The 18733-nt window shown below is 52.0% G+C and overlaps 1 protein-coding gene across 5 annotated transcripts in view; it reads right to left on the reverse strand.

Moving 5' to 3' along the window:
• Positions 1-16071, reverse strand: part of ACSL6 (acyl-CoA synthetase long chain family member 6) — a 59273-nt gene extending 43202 nt beyond the window's left edge. For 3 of the 5 annotated variants that reach the window (XM_075766111.1, XM_075766108.1, XM_075766109.1), the window contains exon 1: positions 15736-16069. In XM_075766111.1, the coding sequence (XP_075622226.1) occupies positions 15736-15784 (49 nt within the window). In that variant the 5' untranslated portion in view covers positions 15785-16069. Of the gene's footprint in view, positions 1-4401; positions 4604-15735 lie in introns of those variants that run through there. The other 2 variants (XM_075766107.1, XM_075766110.1) reach the window with 2 other exon arrangements.
• Between the last annotated feature and the right edge of the window lie 2662 nt (positions 16072-18733).

Consider the following 18733-nt stretch of genomic DNA (forward strand, 5'->3'; position numbering starts at 1 on the left):
TCTGTAGAGGCCACGGTCCAGCTAAGAGCCCCAGTAAGCTGAAGTTTTTGGTCAGTGCCGGTCAATACAGAGGTGCAGGGACCACCGGCCGGCCGTGGCAGGGCAAGGATGGGGTGTCCAACCGCAGCACCCAGCGGGCTGGGGAAGTTCAGCTCCGCACCTTGCCAATTCCCATTTCATTGCTCTAGTTCCTTTTTTCTTTCTTTCTTTTATGAAGAGCACATCTTTAGTTGCTCAGCAGAGGCTGCAATCTGCAACAGCGCTGTCTGCCTCGATGGCATCGGCACTTCCAGCCTCAACCCGCAGGCTGCCCCGAGCCCCCGGGGATCACTTTCTGTACCCCTGCAGAGCACACGCTGCCCTTCAACGCGCCCAGGTGGGATGTAACCCCCTCCGCAGGGCTCATTTTCAGCCTCCCTGCCTTGACATGCCAGAGCCAGGCCCTCCGTGGCCATCTCTTCTGCAAAGCTGCTGGCCCAGGGCCGGGTGGAAGAAAGGAGATTTGGGGTGAAGTTTGCTGCTTTCGCAGGCACAGGCGGGGAAGAAGCGGGCACGCGGGCATGCATTGCTCTCGCTGTTGTGGGCTGGCTCTGCTCTGTCCCCACGGCGCGTCACCATCAGTGAGAAGAGGCATACAGGCAGGTCCCTGCGCTGCCAGTTCCCAGCCTGGCTCAGCTCTCCATGACCGCTCCCACCCAGCCCACGGCCACGGCCGCACGGTCAGTATGTGCGAGAGCAGTCGCGGTGACACGGGGGGGTTGAGGGGACACCAGGAGGCAGGAGCTGGCCCTGGCTGCTCTCCTGCAGCATCCACATCCTGCACCAGGTTTGATTTCTGCTTGCTGTTCCTGAAAACAAAAAAATCCTTCTCGGCAGGCTGGGCTGACCCAAACCCACACCGCTGCTGGGTGGGCCGTGGGGGTCCCCCCCACCTCTGCCTTGTGCCCACCCTGGGACGAAGGACCGGAGCAGGCAACTGAGCTGGCACAAAACTAACTGTCCCACAACAGTAACAGAAAAAAAGGTTAGTTTCCAACCAAATCCTCATCTAGGGGGATCATACGGCATCATAAGCCCTGGTGCCATGATGGAGCCAGAGCCATGCATGCAGGGAGGGCAGCCGGAGACCCCGGCAGCAGCACGGCTCAGAGTGGCTTCGTTTAAGGCTGGAACCGCACCGCGTGGGCGCGGGGACCGGTCACAGGGGCAGCCTGCACTTGGCCTGGCCCCGGCCGGGGGGACCAGGGCAGCTCTCCGACCCACCGCACACCTCCCGCCCTGCTGGGAGCAGACCCCAGCCGAGCCCGCGCGGGCTGTGACACCCCACTACATCCCGGGCCGTGTAACAAGCCCTGCCAGTGCGAGGAGCCCTCCTGCCTGCCTCCTGCCTGCCTCCCGCCCCGGTGTCCATCCCACTCCCACCCTGGGCCTTTCCCCGGCACCAGCGCTAATATTTGTGCGGCAGCCCAGGGAACGGCGCAGGGGGAACAATCCAGCTGCAAACCTTCCTGGGTTTGTTGCTGCTGTTTCTTTGGGTGGCAGCACCAACTTAAAGTGATTTCTGAATTACACTCCGAGCATCCTGCACGGCCATTGCGTTCTGTTCGGGAAGTCTGGCAGCTCTGGGAATGCATCACCCAAAGCGACACAGAAAGCTCCATTAGCTTGTAACAGCAGACCTTCCGTAACGCTGAAGCGATAAGGCCGTGGCGTGCTCAGAGCTAGGCCTGCAGAGGATAGGAAGGAACAGGAACATTTTCATCTTGTACACCACTTCCCAGCCACACGTTAGCCTCCACTGTTGCGCCAACAGCTCAAACTGGACTGAAACTCTTGGTCAAATTTCAATTTCATGTTGCCTTCTGTAATATCAACAGCTACGTAGCCCTGCTGCAAATGCTTTCTAAGGGGGCCAAGCTGCAGCTGGCATTGCTTCCAGCCGTGAAGATCCTGGGAATCGGGCCCGTTGCTGCCTGTAGGATGCTGCCCACGCAGCATGGCACCACAGCTTTTCATCTGCTGCTGCAGAAGACGTAAACTGAGGCCGAGACCTGCTAGTTTGTACTGTATAACAGCCAAGCACTGTCTTTATTATAAGGAACAATACTCTTTAAGCCAATACTACAGCTTGAAGAGCTCCAAAACTTGCCGACCTGCCACCGCAGTAAGAGCGGAGCCACACGAACAACGAGCAGACCAACAAGCCCTCTGCCAGGCGTGTGCCCAACGCGTGCCCATGAAGATGGCGTTATGAATGTCACGCTGGAATCCGAAACTAGAAAATGACATTGAAAAACGGAGCTTAAAAAAAAAAAAGTAGCAGTCGTGTCATGATCTAACTATAATAAATACAGTTGTATCCCTCACTTACAGTAAGCTGTCTATAATTAGACCAGGTTAATTACCAATCAAGTGCCCTGCAAGTTGCAGTGCTTTTCTGAAGGACTCTGGCTGTGCAGATGGGAAGGAGCGAGGGGACCCCAAAGCTATAAGTACACCTGGAGAGAGCAGGGGCTTATCCAGACCCTGGGCACATGTAACATGACCTGGATCGGGCCCAGGCTTTATCCCAAAACAAACTAGCAACCAAAGAAGGCTTTGAAAATTGCTCCAGGCTTATTTGGCAACCTTGCAGTGCAATAAGGGGCAAGAAAATAAGGGTTAAGAAAGAGGCAGGTCATGTGCCAAAAGACCCGAAGGAAAGCAACTCATTCCTCCTGCTGCGGGTCGACTGAAGGCAGCGGGACAGGCAGCGGGACAGGCAGTTCAGGCAGGAGAAGCGCGGTGCGGCAGCCTTGCCCACTGCACAGGCCTGCCAGCTCCTGCCATGCCCTCTGCCTGCCCGGGCCCCGCGCCAGCAGCCTACGGTCATCACCGAAACACCGTGCCTGCAAACTGCCAGAGCTTCTCAAAACAATCTCTGCATATTTTCTGCGTGCAAGAACATCACCGTGCTTTTAAAGGCACATAACTTTACGTTTCTCTCTTGCACGTGAAGCTAGTAAAAACAGACCGTTCACTGCAGAAACGGTCACCACATTAGGGACCTCTCTCACTGCACTGGAAAACAGCAAATAACCACACGTTGGGTTTGTGCAGATTGTCCAAGGAGGCCCCGCAGCTGCACGCAGCCCCCTCGGCAGCTGTACCGAGCAGCCATCCCTGACCCACCATGCTGTAAACCACCAGGACCAAGCGGGCATCCTCCACCCTCCAGGAGCCTCTCTGAAACCCCTGAAAGCATCCTCTTCACATCTCCCACCCAACCTATCCCCACCACACCAAAGGATGGGACACATGCCAACGCAATGCAGCAAGCGAGAAACTGCACTCGACATCCAGAGCGGGTATTCCATGCCTACACCGAGGTTTCCCTGTGCCTGACACCAGGGTACGGAGCCTGGCAGGCTCTTCCCACATGGACGGAGCACGCACGCGGTTATGTGCTTGAAGGTGGCGTGAATCCACAGCATTTGATGAGGAACCACATCGCGCTGTGCATTTAACTCGCATAACCCACCGCCGCTGCGTAGCTTTGGCGAAGGCACACGTCAGTCACCAGCAACATCCGTCACAGAGAGCTGACCTTGAGGCCAGGGGGGTTGAAACTCGACGTACAGAAAGCCTGGAAACCTGCAGGGTGCCAACCACGATGCAACGAGTTTGCCGGTCTCTGCAGAGCTCCTGCTATCGGAAACAAGCCCCGATGCTTGGGGCCAGGAGTTTCGGGGAATGAAGCCCAAACCAGCAGAGCCCTCCCGGGGCACACACCCCCCCCCAGAAACCAGCCTCCATCTCTGCATCCAAGTGACCTTGTCGGTGGCCGGGGTGCGGGCAGAGCTGCCGTCACCGGTGAGGCCACGGATGTGCCCGGGGGTCCCCCCCGAGCCCTGGGGCTGGAGCCCCGAGCCGGGAGCCGCCGCCGTCCCCGCGGCTGGAGCTGCCCGGCCCACACGGGACCGGCCGCCTTCAGCGCTGTGATCTCCAGGCAGAGCCGCGCTGGAGCTTTTCCCCTCTCTAAGGCTGTTAGAAACATCTGAAACAACAGGAAACTGCAAAAGCAGCGACCTCTCTCCGGGGCTGGTGTTTCGCCCCCGTCCTGCCAGCCACGCCGGCGGGCTCTGCCCGCACCGCAACACCGAGCAACGCGGCCCAGACCGCCTTTTCCCGCAGCAGCCGCGCCCGTGGGGTCCCTCTCTGCACAGAGGGGTCTCCCCCACCCCCCCACCCCCCTTTTTCCCCCCCCCCCGGTTTTGCTTTGCTCGGCATCCCGCAGCCCAACTCCCGCAGAGCCCGCGGCCGCCCCGGGGCTGGGTGAAACCTTCGGGGGTCCCGCCTGGAACCACCCGAGCTCCTCACCGAGGTTTCAAGAATTAAAACTAAAGCTAGCCGCGGCCTTACCACCTGCGGGACAAGCCTCCTCTCCCCTCGCACGCAGTCAGCTCATGGCTGGGTCTCCCACCGCCGGAGCTGCCGTTCATGTACTTGTTGAAGAACTGCTGACTCCAGGACGTCCCACCCCCTTCCCATCTGCAAACTGCTGAAAGAAGTTAAGCTTGGCTAATATCAGCTTAGGCTGCATTAGCGGAGCAGCAGCAGTGCCCCGGTGTAACCCTTGAGGCACTGGAGACTCCGCATCCCGGCATGGGAGCCTTCTGCCAGCTTCTGGCAGCTGAGCAAAACTCGCCCCTTCTGCTGCTGAATATTGCATGGGTTTGGCACGTCTGTTTGTCATGCGGGAGCTTTACGGCTCCCAACAGCCTCGCAGCAAGGCTTTGGGATGTAAAACTGCAAAGCCTGCCTGCAAACGCTCAGTTTCAAAGGAAAGACAGCATCTTTTTTTTTTTTTTTTTTTTTTTTTTTCCCTCCCCCTTTGGGAAAAGTCATGATAAAATGAAGTTTCTGACACTGAGAAAGTCTGCGTTGCCAGCCCTAGTCTGCTAAATTAGCAACTTCGTAGCTTGAGTAGAATAAATGTAAATCATCTGAATCAATAAAATAGTACGAGAATAACTACTGCCAACATCATCCTTATATTGTTACATATATTAAGAGCAATGAGAAAAACCCCGTCGCTTGAGCCAAACCCAGTTTTTGTTAATATACACCGACAGTAACAAAACAAAAACTTCGCAATTCATTTGTGGTGGTAAAATTATTAATATTTGAGATATGAGAGGTCTGGCTAAGACGTTTATCCTCACTAAAAGAAGATTCCTTTCAGCCGAAAGCTAACAATCTCTGATTGCTCCCAACTCCCCACTTCTGAGCTGAGCTACCACCCGCCGGGTGGGCCACTGCTCCGGCCCCCGCAGCCCTCTGCCCTACCGCCACCGTATTTACTGTTATTTACTGTTATCCTTTCTTAGAATTCTGGCAGTTAACGAGGCATTTGAGAAGTCCCCTCCCAGGGATGGATACCTGGCTTTGTTAACATTTAAATTATGGTTTTCCTCACCTCTTCCTTTTTTTCCTGTAACCGTATATAGGCTGGATCTCCACAATCACTTGGCAGAGAAGGGGGGAGCAGAGGGGGCGATGCTGTCTGAACGCTCTCTCACGACTGTCATAGTTAATAAAGTTTCTGTCTGACCTGTCCTAAATTGCACTTGCGTTACTATGCGCTTGGAGCGCGTAATGGAGAATTCTCAAAGAACACTTAACACTCAATGAATGAAGAGGGACAGATATTTAATGACATTTCAGGCAACCTTGTCAAACATCACTCCTTCGGTTCACGTGTGGGTGTTCTGCAATCAGGCTCGATTCATAAAATTGCCAGGGTAGGGCAGGGACTAAGTGGCCTAAATGGTCTGCAGGTGTAAATCAGCATCACAGTGCTGCCTTAGTGGGACCTCAACAATATTCACCAGCTGAGATTCTTGCCCCTTTGTTCCTTCTGAGCCACAGCTTGACAAAAACTCTGTAGTCAGGAAAATATTTCCGGTGCGTGAGCAGCCCTGGGCTGGCCGGGCGCTCGGGTGCCTGCAGCCCGCGGATACAACACAGTTGTGTTCATGGCGGAGTGCTCCAAAGGGGATGTGGGAATACTGGTTTTAAATAAATATTGGATTAAAAACAAGTTGCTGTGCTGCACTGATTTACAAGAGGTCTTCTTTCAGGCACCTGGTGGTAAGAGATGCTCTTGCCTACCTCCATGGAGATGACAGTGGGTGATATACCCTCAGCGTAGGCGGAGGGCTTCAGTAAAACAAGTGTTTCAGACCCTTCCACCTCCCCAGTAAACACCCTGAGCAGTTATTCCCTTTCTCTTCTCTTGCTTTTGTTGCACATACATACAGCATAAAGACTCACTCGCTGAAACAACCATAGGAGAAACATGAGACAGAATAAAGGGAGAAAACTGGATTTAGGCTTCCTACCTTAAGCGAAGATGGACGTAAGCACACACTAAGTAATACACAGAATAAAAGCTTCCCCGATGCCCCAGCATTTTCTGCCCAACATTGGCAGAGCAGAATAATCGGGAGAGTGTTTTACGGGAAGACAAGCTCCTTTTTTGGACACCCAGCTGAGGGAAAGCATGCAGTTCACCATAAACAGGGTTTTGCTCTAAGAGCCTTTGGCACAGGAACTCAGAAGACAGTTCAAGTATGTGTAAGAAAGATCCTCCTGCAGATGTATTAGCTGTGCTCTGCAGAACGGGAGCCTGAGGGCTGGTGGAGCTGAGCCCGGAGGTGCTGAGCACCCAGGACCCGGCCAAGGCAAGAGGAGCTACAAAGCCCCTTGTGCTTCAAACCAGACTGGAGCGACTTCTGCTTCTGTGGAAAGCTGTCCCAAACTGACCATCCCCTTAGCGCGTTAAGTAGCAGGGGTGTTTATACTCTACAAGTACAAAGGAAACAAAACTTCACCTTTTGTGCTGATTACTGCTCAGTCTAAAGCCCAGTGAGATCCAACTACCAGTAAAACCAATGGAAAGACTTCAAAGGACTTTTATGGGATTTGACTGAGACCTCACCCATCCAGGAAAAAAAAAAAAGTGATATCAGTAAATCACAGTGCATTTAATGTTCGCAGTTAACACAACGTGAAAGAAGATTACTGTAAGAGAGAGTAACATATTTAATTTCTCTATGCTTTATCAAAATGAATGAGAAACACTGGTTAAGGTTGAATTTTAAACAGAGTGATGCTTATAGCCAGGAGGACACAGAGCCATCCGAGCAGCTGACCGAGGCTGTACCACCAGGAAACCACACTGGGCTCAGAGCTGGCCCACGAGCTCCTGGGCTTTCATCGCTCCCCAGTCCCGCACGGCACTTCAACATTCTGAGGATAACTCCATAAAAACTGCTGCGTCGTCTTTCAGGACATTCCCATAACCCAGGGCAATAGCTTCAGGTACAGAACAGAAATCTGCCAACAGTTCCTTAAGGCCCATCCATGGAAAATCCTGCCGTGACTAGAAGTAAGGGCAGAAAACAGCTACTTAGTCAAATAATGAAAGTCATGTAAAAGATGGGGGGAAATTTACTCCCTTGTGTTTCTTTTTAGCAGTCTCTTTTTCCTTTCTACGTCATTTGGTCAGATGCTATGCTTGTACTGATTACACACCATAGATTTTTGACCACTTACAATGAGCAGCAGGAAGGAAACATACTGTACGAATAGAGGATTAATTCGATAATTAGGAACACTATTGTGAGGCTACCAGGCAAGTGTTTCTGCCTCCTCTCCCTCTAGCCCTCCATTTCCTTACACCGCAGGGATGCCAATGGATGGCAAAGGAACAAAAATAAACCCACGGTGATGATTTTATTGCTCATGCATCTCTTCCCAGCTGTCATCCTCAAAACAGTTTGCAGGCATCCAGACGCACAGTCTCCGTTTTGGAGCTGAGTTCGGTGGGTGCAGGATGCAGTGAGGTGCAGGGGCCGTATCCTGCCCCGGTCCGAGGGGCTCCCTTCTGCATCCTGGCACCCCCCCGGCCACAGACCCCAATCACAGCACAGCACCCAGCTCCACTACCCTCGGCAGCGAGGGCCTGGCACCGCGCCGGAAAATGAGGGAAAAGGGGGGGATTGGCGTCATCTCCAGGAAGGTTTTTCAGAAATCTGTGGCCGGGCTCTGATTTGAGATGTCCTTAAATATTGAAACTTCGCTGAAACTTTCTTTTCTTCTGACAGTAATAACAAGTGGTTACATTGCTTGAAAGTTTTTAAACACTTGGTTTATGTTTCAGGATCTTTGCTGTTGCTTTAGGTTTTGTTGTTTGGTTGTGGTTTTTTTGGCTGGGTTTTTTTTTTTAAATTTTATTTTATTTTGTTAACTAAAGGGGCAATTCGGTTATTTGTAATTTTGTTTCTAGTCAGCTCCACTTTCTGATTTTCACACCCTGCAGCACGCAGTACATTTCTGTGCCTGACACTTGCTTTTGCTCTCCTGTTTGCACAGATATTTTCAAGTCCTCATGAAGGCGTTTCTGTCTGTGCTAAATTTTACAAGCTCTCCCCAAATCTGGCTTACGGCCGCACGTAAGCGAACGTTCAGTTCGGAGGTGTATGGCAGCCTTTCTGCCGCCTCCTTGCTGTCAGGCTTTTCCCCATCCCCAGTCCCCTTTCCCTTCCTGCTGCAAAAGCAGCCTTGAGATTCCCCTTTCTGGATATTTTCAGACGTGTCTCCCGAAGACACTGGAGCAAGGTTTTTTTCAGAGGTGTCTCTCTAAGGTTTCAAAGAGTTAAGGTGGGGGGGGAGGCCCTCAGACAGCCCATTCTTCAGTCTCAATGACCCAGAGCTTTTGCCTTTTCAAACGTATTTAACCAAACGAAGTGAATAGAGGGTATGCAAATGCTTTTTCCGAAAGGAAACACAGCCCTGAATTGTTGTTGGCAGGTCAGAGCATCACACCACCCTCGGCAGCCTCTCAGCTGCGGGGATTTGCGTTTCCCTGCCCGGGGAGAGGCGGCTGCGCTCGGCCGGCACAAAACCCCCTTTTTCAGGCAGACTAAAACCGGGGCTCGGGCATTCCGCAGGGGCAGAGGGAGGAGGTCACTCGGGATTGCTCCCCGCGGTGTCCCCAAAACCCCGGCTGGTTCACGATAGAGGCTTCGCGCTCCCTGCGGCAGCACGCGTGGGGATCGGGGGGGGGGGCACCCACGGCGAACACGGCGCGGGGGGGAATCACCCTCCTCTCAAAGGACACGAGGGTGCTGGTACGACTCGGGTCACCTTGTGCAAGCAGGCTGCTCACAAGCTGCTCTCGGCTGGGGCGCTCGAAGGAGTTGTTTGGACATTTTGTGGAAGAAAACAATGGTTCTGTGTTAGGTCCTCTGGAGAACGGGTCTACCTAAAACTGAACTGCATTGGGCACAGGAAGTAAAATACATTTAACGTTTCAAGAGGGATTCTAATATGTTTGTCTTTTTTCTCCACCATTGGAAACAATATTGAAACGAGCTCTAAATAATGTTCTTTCCACTTTTATACCTAACTACTGGTCTCTGCAGAAAAGACATTTAAATCCGCATGATTCACATCTTAGCAATTTCAGTGCTGGTTCCTGTGCTCACCCTCGCCCTTGGAGGAAGAAAAGAAAGTTAATCCCAGTCCAGCAAACACCCCGGCTGCAGCTCTCAGCTGGTGCCATCTAGCAGCGACTGCGACAGCCCGGCGGGTCTCTCCAGGCCAGCCCAAGCCACACGCGCCGGAGCCGCTTCTGCGCTACATTCCCAGACCATAGCGGGAATTTGCCAATGTTTTTAATTTGCCAAACCAGAGAGGTTTTTAGGACTACAAGACACGTCCTCAGTCATTGGTCTCGCCCCACTCTCAGTCACAGCGATGTCTGTGTGGCGGGTTGAGCTGATGCTGGGGATTTGGTGGCCCTGGGAAAGGAATAGCTTGTTGCTCCGGGGGCGGAGGGAAGCGTGGCTCTGACCCTCGCCATGCCTCGCGTGTCCTGCCCGAGGAGCCTGAGGCTGTTCCTGAGCCTCCGTCTGTCCCCAGGCACCGTCTCCAGCCCAAGTGGGTCAGTGTGGCCCGGGGGCTGCTCCAGCTTGTGCACGGGGGCAACTCAGCCTCAACTTCTGGACGGCTGGTGGGAGAAGGAAAGGCCATTTTAGCCCCTTTTCTTCTCGGCCATGAGCGAACGCAGTGGCTTGGCTTGCCTAGCCAGGGAAAGGAAGACTGCGCAGCTTTCCGTCCAAGTGGCGACCCAAAGAGAGCCATGGTGTCCTCTGCACCCAGCCATGCCCTGCCCGTGCCCTCTGCAGCAGGAGAGCCCCATCCTTTCTGAAGGCAAAAGCTGCCAGGCTGAAGAGGGGACCCAGCCCCGGGAGCGGGCAGGATGGGGGCAGAGAGCTGCCATGTGGGCAACTGTCTCAGAGAGGAGGCTGGGCTGGGGGTCGGGAAAGAAAACAACAGCTCAGCTGAGACATCCCACTGGCATCTGAACGAGCAGGATCTAGATTAGTCATAAGCAAATCTGAGCTGAAACTTGGAAGATTTTGGAGCAAAAGTTTCTAGACCAACTTTCCGAAATGAAAATGTGTTCACAGCAGGGAGGGTGATGCTTCTGCAGAAGGACCAGCTGAGGTGGCACCACGCACCAGGTCTCTGTCCCCCCAGCACTTACACGTCTCCATCCAAAGACGCCATTTAGAGGCCAAGGCTGTGCGGTGGCTGCGATCAGGCTGATAGCCTTGAAGTGACTGTCCTTCATCTGCGGTCATCTTCACAACCCCGAGGGCCGGGAATCTGGATGGAGCATCCAGGTATCCGTTCCCAGGTGTGGGACTTGTGCTTCCCTCCCTCCTACCATCACCAAAACCCTCAGCAGCGAGAGCAGCGAAGGCTGTCTTGGAGTTTGGCCACTAGACGGTGGGCTTATACAGGTAATCGCCTCTGCCACAGGCAACAGGCAACAGCCGATAAAAGTCCCTTCCCTGGGGTTATCATCTTTCTGAGTCAACCGGCATCTGGCCGCTCATGCAGCATTCCCCGTCAGACAGGAACCGCTGCTCCTTGGGCCAAGTGACCTGGTTGACCTCAATGGGCAAAGCCACCTAAGAAAACCCAGGTATCTCTGGAGCTTGTTGACCTCACCGAGGCCAACTCATCTGACACTGATTTTGCAGCATTATTTTGCAGTAATGAAGTGGAAACTGTTCACTGTAGCTTACATGTGGTGTTTCTGAGATTGTATCTACACCACAGCAGCCACACCGTTGAGCAAATGGAAATGTGAGCTGCAGTATTTCAACACCACAGGGCACGGGTCTAAATATAAAGACTTTTCCTCCCTTAATTGGGGTTTTCCTAACGAGATGGTGATTTCCACTGAATGATACTTTATTTTTGACAAGTGACACTTTCTTTCTGTGGCACAAAAGAAAATGACTTGGACAAGATAGTTGGATTTATCTTCTTTCCACATTTTTGAGAGTGGTGTACCACACAGCATGGAAGAAAGGAAAACACTCTGTGTGGCTACCCGGGGAGCTTCTGGGACAGCGAGTGCTTGGGTTTTGTGGGAGAATCGCTGCAGAGTCTTGCCAAAGCCTTCTGTGAACTCAGCCCACGCCGAGCAGGGGCTGCATTTTTAGCCATGCTTTTCCAAAGCATCTGCTACACATTGTACCTACATCACTGCTTGTAAAAGCCCGAGTGGTGAGTAAAGAGTGGGCAACGTGCAGCGTGGGGACCAGCCCCAGGGCCTGTGGGATGGCCCCAGGGGCTGAACTACCCCTGAAGCCTGAAATCCTTCCTGGCTAAACATCCCCGCTCATCTCAGTGAGCGAGATCACCAGCCACCCACTTTTCCATAGCGCAGTCTCCAGTACAAAGGTAAAATATTTATAATAATATTTATAATTGTATCTATATACAGAGCATAACGAAGGAGCAGAATCAGCAAAGCCTCCGGCCCCTTCCCTCCCTCGGCCTCGCCTGCCTCCCCACCAGCCACAGGTCACCTTGAAGGCTCCGTGACAATGTTTATGGTGGAAGGAGGATTTGACACAGTAAATGACTTGTCATCAATAAGTGTTGATAGCGCACTCTGGCAATCAATCCGAGCCCAGCAAAACATTTACCTGTATCACGCTGTACGGTATCAATGCTAAGTTCCTCGGAGTCTCCAAAAAAGGATTTGCAAAGACTCTGAATCAGCACGGCTGGGAAGAAAAGCCCCTGGAGAGCCAGGCGTGGCTCACAGTGAACTCCAGGAATGCGCAGAAAGGAGCGTGAGGGCTCCCACTGGGGTTTCATGGATTTTACAGATGTATTTCAGGCATAGTTATCCATATTTTAAAGCCAGGTGCTCTCTGGTACACCTCACTCTGCTGCGTTTGAGTAGTTTCCAGGCTAAGAGGGTATCTGGGTTGACGAGCTCTGTAAGCCCTCCTGTTCAGAGGCAGAGGAGGAGAGAGGCTGAAGCAGTTTGGACACCGGTACCATCTCCAGAGGGGACAAGGCCGGAGAGCTGCAGGACTGGAGCGCTGCGGGTGGCCCTGCTCAGAGCTGCCCGTGCTCCTGGCACCCGCGGCCCCGCAGGGACGGCCGCAGGGACAGACGGGACCCCGGTGCCAAGGACCTGCAGGGCTTTGGCTTCGCACAGCAGCGCAAGAGACGTAAATAGCAGCGATGGAAGAAACTCATTACTCATATCGATCCATCACCAAAGAATACATGCAGAGCACTTAAAAATAATAAAGAAAATGTATTAATAGAAGTTCTTCTTTCCTGTTCCTTTCTGATCAGCAAGAGAGTGATTAAGTCGATCATTTTGTTTGGGTCTGTATGAAGACATAATGTACCAAAGCCAAGAAAAAAGCCATGGGAAAACAGCTGCCCTGGATGCGTGTGCATCCATCGCGAGGTAGATGCCTGTGCCACGGTACCTGCCGTCGCTTCTCCATCTCCCCCAGACTTGCCTCTAGTTAGCTACAGTTATTCAGGTGCTGGTTGCAGCTGTGCAGTTGCGGAGGAGGAAGATGCTGGTATTTCTCTCAAAGAGCTCTCAGAAATGTAATAACGAGGCAAGGTTTAAACCCTGTGGTGTTCTGCAGTATTTGGTGACGTCAAAACAACAGTAATTATATTCTTACTGATGTAACGCTGTATTTCTTTGTTCCTGGCTTGCTCCCAAGTCAGCTTTCCTATTTCTGTGGGTATTCAGTTAATTCAGTTTACCATCTGTCTTCAAAGCTTTTCTCCTCTTTTCATTACTTGAATATATTTGTAATATCCATAGTAGCGTGGAGACAAGAATCAAATAAATGTCTAGATTACTCCAGAGCAGCAGAGAAAAATTGCTGTGTACTGCCTTTCCCTGCAAGCAAGCAGGGACATCCAAATACATTTACTCTTTTCTTTTGATGGTATCTAGCAACTGTTCAAATGGAGCAGTAATAGAGGGATGGAGAATAAAAGCAACTAACTATACCTCACCAAATAACACAGGCTTTGCCTCTTGTGCGGCAGCCAGCACTCCATGGGCAGGTCTGAGCAGCCTTGGGCATCTGCTCTGTTTCATACACAAAGCACAGCAGGAAATATTTCTTTTCCAAAAAGCCCTCAATTTCAGGGCATCAGCAAGGACTCCCGCGTCACTGCGCGCGGCCGGGCTTAGACGTGGGACTGTAGGAGCCTATTGCAACACCAGATGAACCTCCCGCTTCCTTTGCAAACACGCACCGAAAAGTATTTGGTGCCGGCGGGGCGAAAGGGGCACCGTGACGGCAGAATTCCCTTCTTGTGCCTCCGCACGTGGGGTGCAGGTGCCTCCAGCTGCTGCCAGGAGTCAGGAGAGCAAACCCTCCTCTTCCTCGCTGTAAGACAGGACTGGCCGGGCGGGCGAGTGGCTCAGGGTCACAGTCGTGTGAAATGAGGGGGGGAAGAGAAGAGCAGAGGAGTTTTGGCATTTCCTAATTCTACTCAAGGGGAGAAGAGCGAGGGGTAAGGTGTAACCTCGTACTGCTTCAACCAAACCAGCCCGATGCGCAAAGCCCCGGGGAGATTGGTTGTTGGGTTGGTTTGTTTTATTTTACTGTACCACTCTGTGCATCCGTCAGACCATCCAAGCCTGCACATTGGGAAATAATTAGCTTTGTCTTTCTCTGACTTCTACCATTATTTCATTGAGGTGGGCACTGCAAACCTGTTCTCAACTAGTCAAAACCCTTGCAATGACGCCAGAAGTTCATTTAAAATAAACAAGAGGGCCGCACTGGGCTGTAACGGCCCAGGAACCCCTTGTTCAGAAATCGGTACATCTGTCTTCCAAGGGCACCTACTCTGTAGATCAAAACGTTAGGCTAAAGTCATGTCCACACTGAAATAAAACGAGCATTGGCGTTAAGGGAGGCCACGAGTCAGAGCTGCACCTGGACAGACACACACTTTGGGATAGCCGGACGCACAAGGGAGATGCGTTTGGATGCGGCAGAGTAAACACCGAGATGGGAGGCGGAGGGATCAATACCGCAGGGTGGACGTGGGGACCTCAGAGCAGGAGCTCGCGCAGGAGACCCGTTCCCCGCGGGCCCAGTTCTCCTCCCGTTGCCATAAACAAGCCTGGTGCATCCAGTCGCGTAGCTCAGAGCCATCCCTGCGGCCTGGGGCCCAAAACGCTGTAACAAACACTTGCCTGCAGTCTCCGAGCCAAGTCCTGCTTTCTGATTCACCCATGCAATTCCCTCTGGGCCAAATTTGCTCTGCGTGAGTTTTGCTACAGTTCAAAAGCAGCTGATTCAAGCTGCTGATATAAGCAGCTCTAAGCCATCGGGATATTTTCAGAGACAAAATTCAGGCCAGTGGTAGAGATTCCCATTTTGTTCAGTGTGAAGCATCCCTTTTCATAATGGAAAATATCAAGTAGATATGAACATAAATAATTATGATATGTTTTCCATTTTTGGTGCTCTTCCCCTCCCCTGAATATTTACCTAATGATGCAAAGACGCTGGTTTTTAAAATAATTTTCCCCTTTGTGCTTCCTCCTCTTTGAAGTCTGCTTGCTTAGAGGAAAGCTGATAGATAAAGGGGGAAACAGCACAGACGTTGAACATCGCCTTTCCTTGGGAAAGACCCTTTACACAGATTTAAAGGACTCAATTTTGAATCATTGCAGCAGATCATTTCAAGCTGAACCTTTAAATACCTCACAGAGACCCTCCTGTTTCAGACTCCAGACACACTTTGAATCGTTACCACAAAGCAAGGGGATTCAGGGTCCCCCCATCCGATAGCTCTAATGCACAAGCACCCCCCACCCCCCCATCCAGGCGTGCTGCCCTGTTTCACGTATCCGCTACGGATAAAGCGCCCTTACGGCTTTGCCAAAGATGGGCTAAACCGGCGAGGTGATGTGGGAGGAATCATGCCGTGGATTTCCCGCGGGGCTGGCCGGGCCGGGCCGCAGCACCAGCCCGTTGTGCCGGCTGTCCGAGCGGCACGCAGGCAGCACAATCTCCCCTTTCCAGCTCCGCTGCCAAGGGCGCGCTCCCGCCTGCCTCTTCCCTTCAAAGCGCTGGAAAAACCCTTTTCTCTGGAACAGGGGAGGCGGGGGGGGGGGGGGGGGTAGCGGGCCCGGAGCGGAGAGCAGCGCTCAGGGGTCGTTTCGGAGCGGGCCGGGCCGGCATTTCCCCGCCGCCGGAGCCGAGCGAGCCCCCTCTCCCCGCCCGCCGCGGGGAAAAAGAGCCGGGAAGCGCCGGGCGGAGCGGGGCGGGGGCTAATCCCGAATGCCGAGGCGGTTTTGGGGGGAGCACTCACCCAGCAGCAGCCAGCCGGAGCCCGCGGAGCCCAGGAGCGGGGCGAGCATCCCTGCGGCGGGGCCCGCTCCGTGCAGCCGCGCACTGCGGCGCGTTCACTGCGCACCGAGGCGCGTTCCCTGCGCACCGAGGCGCGTTCCTTGCGCTCCAAGGCGCGTACCCTGCGCACCGAGGCGCGTTCACTGCGCACCGAGGCGGCCCGGCCCGCCGCGCCCCGCCGGGCACCGCACGTTCCCCGGCGCTGCCCCAGCACAGGGCGGTGTTTTTAGCAACCCTCCTCCTCTCCCCATCTTGCCGAGCCCTCCAGCTCCCTCCTGAAAGGGGCGATGCTGCCGGCTGCTGTGCGGGTGCTGGTCGGACCGGCGTGCGAGAGCATCCCTTCCCCCTCGGCTGGCCGTGAGCATGAGCGGCAGGGGAGAGCGGGGGGGGAGGAGGGAGGGGAAGGGGAGAAACTGTACTCCGTAATGGCTGTTATTTTTGTCTTTGGCCGATGAAATTACCGCTGGACGGTGACCTGCACGGGAGAGGTCCTAAAACCCCTGCCCATCAGAGATGTAGAAAAATTAATCTCCAAGCTTCATGATATAAGAAGGGCTTTGCAGAAAAAGGCTTTTAAAGGGCTGCAGCGGTAGTGAGACCATATCTTACATCCCTCTGGCAATCACAGTGCCAGTGGGGTAAACAGGACAGGAGTGGCAAGAGGTAGAAGACACCCTTTTTTTCCCCGGCCTTTTGAGCGACTAACATGACAGATCTGCAAAGCTGGCAGGACTGCTTGCTCAGAGCTGTTTAACTCTTCACGAGCATGGATGAAGATACCAGGAATTAGCGGTACTAGTTTAGGTATGATTACTGCTGTCCAGGGCATGAATTTTCTTTGAAGATAAAAGCTTTTGGACAAACCCGCATTGATGTAAATGAAGAATTTCCATTTCATGGCAAACAATTTTTCACAATGTGGTTTTCTTCTGATTCACTATGAAAAGGACTATAAAAATTTCCTGTATACAGAGGACCATTAGCTGACTAAAACTGATGTCACTTGTGTCAGTGTCACCACTGCCCACTTCTGAAAGCTGTTAGAAAATTGCTACATTCGTTTTACTGAAGGGCTGTTGGGCTTCCCAAGTCCATGGTCTCAAAGCAGAAAACCATCATCAAGCGTGCTAACAAGTGAGCTGGGAACTGAAGACAACTGTATCTGGTTCCTGAGACTACAGTTCTCATGGCAAATGCCTCTACAGCCTGCAGCAATTGTGACTCCAGCTACACCTGGTGTCATAAAATCAAATAAACCGGCTATAAAATAAGGCTTGGCAAAATCATCTCTACTGTGATCTATTTTACTTGAGTAAAAGAGATTATAGATTAAATACTGCGCAATACATTTTACTTAAGAGCTTTTGTCCAGCCTGTTCCTACAACCTTCTCTTTCTTGATAAGGAAGAACAGTTTGTATCCCACTTTTTATCTTCCTCCCTGCAGCAAATTTTGTGTTGGAAGGCTGTTAGCATGTCTTGTCTTCTGCAAGCTACCCAGATCCTACAGTCCCTGTGTCTAAGAAAGCCCGGACTTCTCCCTGAACCACCAGTGTCATTTGCTGAGCCTTGCTCCTGGGCTCCTGGAAACCTCGCTTAGCTAAAGAAGACAATACTGAAGCTCATTGACAGGACAGATTAAGTTGTCCTAGTGATACGGGATCTCTTGGTCTTTCAGGAGATGACCCTTTTTAAATAATACTTCTTTAGGGAAGCTGAGAGACCAGTAGAAACAGGTTGAAGTGCACCAGCTCCCCAAACTCCACTAAATAGGTTTACAGCAAACAGATTTGCATATACAGTTGCGCAATGAGTCCTGAAAACATCTTTCCTCCATCTAACGTAGGAGGAGTGAAGATCATTGACACAACAAACACAGCCCGGACCTCCACGCCCTTGCTTTGTCTGCCTGTGCTCTGCAAAGAACTTTCCTGACCTCATCTCCTGCAGCAGCTCCTCTAATCTCTATGCAGATTAAAAAAAAGACAAGTGACATCCTGTGTTTCACCACAAACTTCCTGCCTCCCTGCGAAGTTCTCATGAAACTTTTTCTAATTTTTGACTTTAAAACCTTTAATAGCTTTCTGCTTCTCTGTACACTAGAGCCCAAGGCAAACTTGGCCCAACTGATCATCAAAAGGCCCAGCCAGTCTGTTTTCTGAAGTTGTTCACGTCTCAACAGCAGCCAGTTTAAGTGCTCTCACAGAATTAAGCACTCTCACTCAGTCTCCATCATCTGGGATAATAGTAACGGGGATTTTTGTCTTCAGAGGTGTCACAGTGACAGACACCTGTCACGATGCTGAAATTTTCCACAGTGAGAAACCACCTAGAATTTTATGAGTCACGGAAGTGCCCTAATCGCTGCTACTACACAGAGCTGTATCTCCTGCTGAGGACATGCCTTCAGCCATCAAGAAATTTAAGTCACAACCACAGGCCAACAGCGATCTCCCTGATAGCCAGAGCAGAGGACAACATCAGAAAAGACTGCCCAAGGAATCAGAGCTTATACTCCTCTCTGAACTATGTTAAGTTTTCCAGTTCACCCCAAAACCTGTTATTGCCAGAAGAACCCTCTGCTCTGTGTTCCTTCACAGCCTGGGCTGGATTATAGAGAATGTGCACTATACCACATCCCCGTGAATAAACACATCCGAAGTGGCTCCTACTTGTTCTCACAATTAGGTGCAATAGCATTAGTTTATCAGAGAAGAAATATCAGTTTCTTATTTCTTGCTTGAATACTTTTATGTGTCTATTCAATAGGCTGAAGCAGTCTGTTTGCCCCATGTAACACTAATATAAAAATACCTTAGAAAGCATTCCATTCTGTTAAATCTTTTAAAAAGATATGTAATATATTTCAAGCTGCAACTTGATTTTTATTTCAGGTTTTTCAGTCTCTCCTCATTGCCAACCAGCTGGTACATAGTTACTATGGCAGCAGTGAACGCAGAG

This window comes from Balearica regulorum, chromosome 14 (genome assembly GCF_011004875.1).
Source record: "Balearica regulorum gibbericeps isolate bBalReg1 chromosome 14, bBalReg1.pri, whole genome shotgun sequence".
NCBI classification, from domain to species: domain Eukaryota; kingdom Metazoa; phylum Chordata; class Aves; order Gruiformes; family Gruidae; genus Balearica; species Balearica regulorum.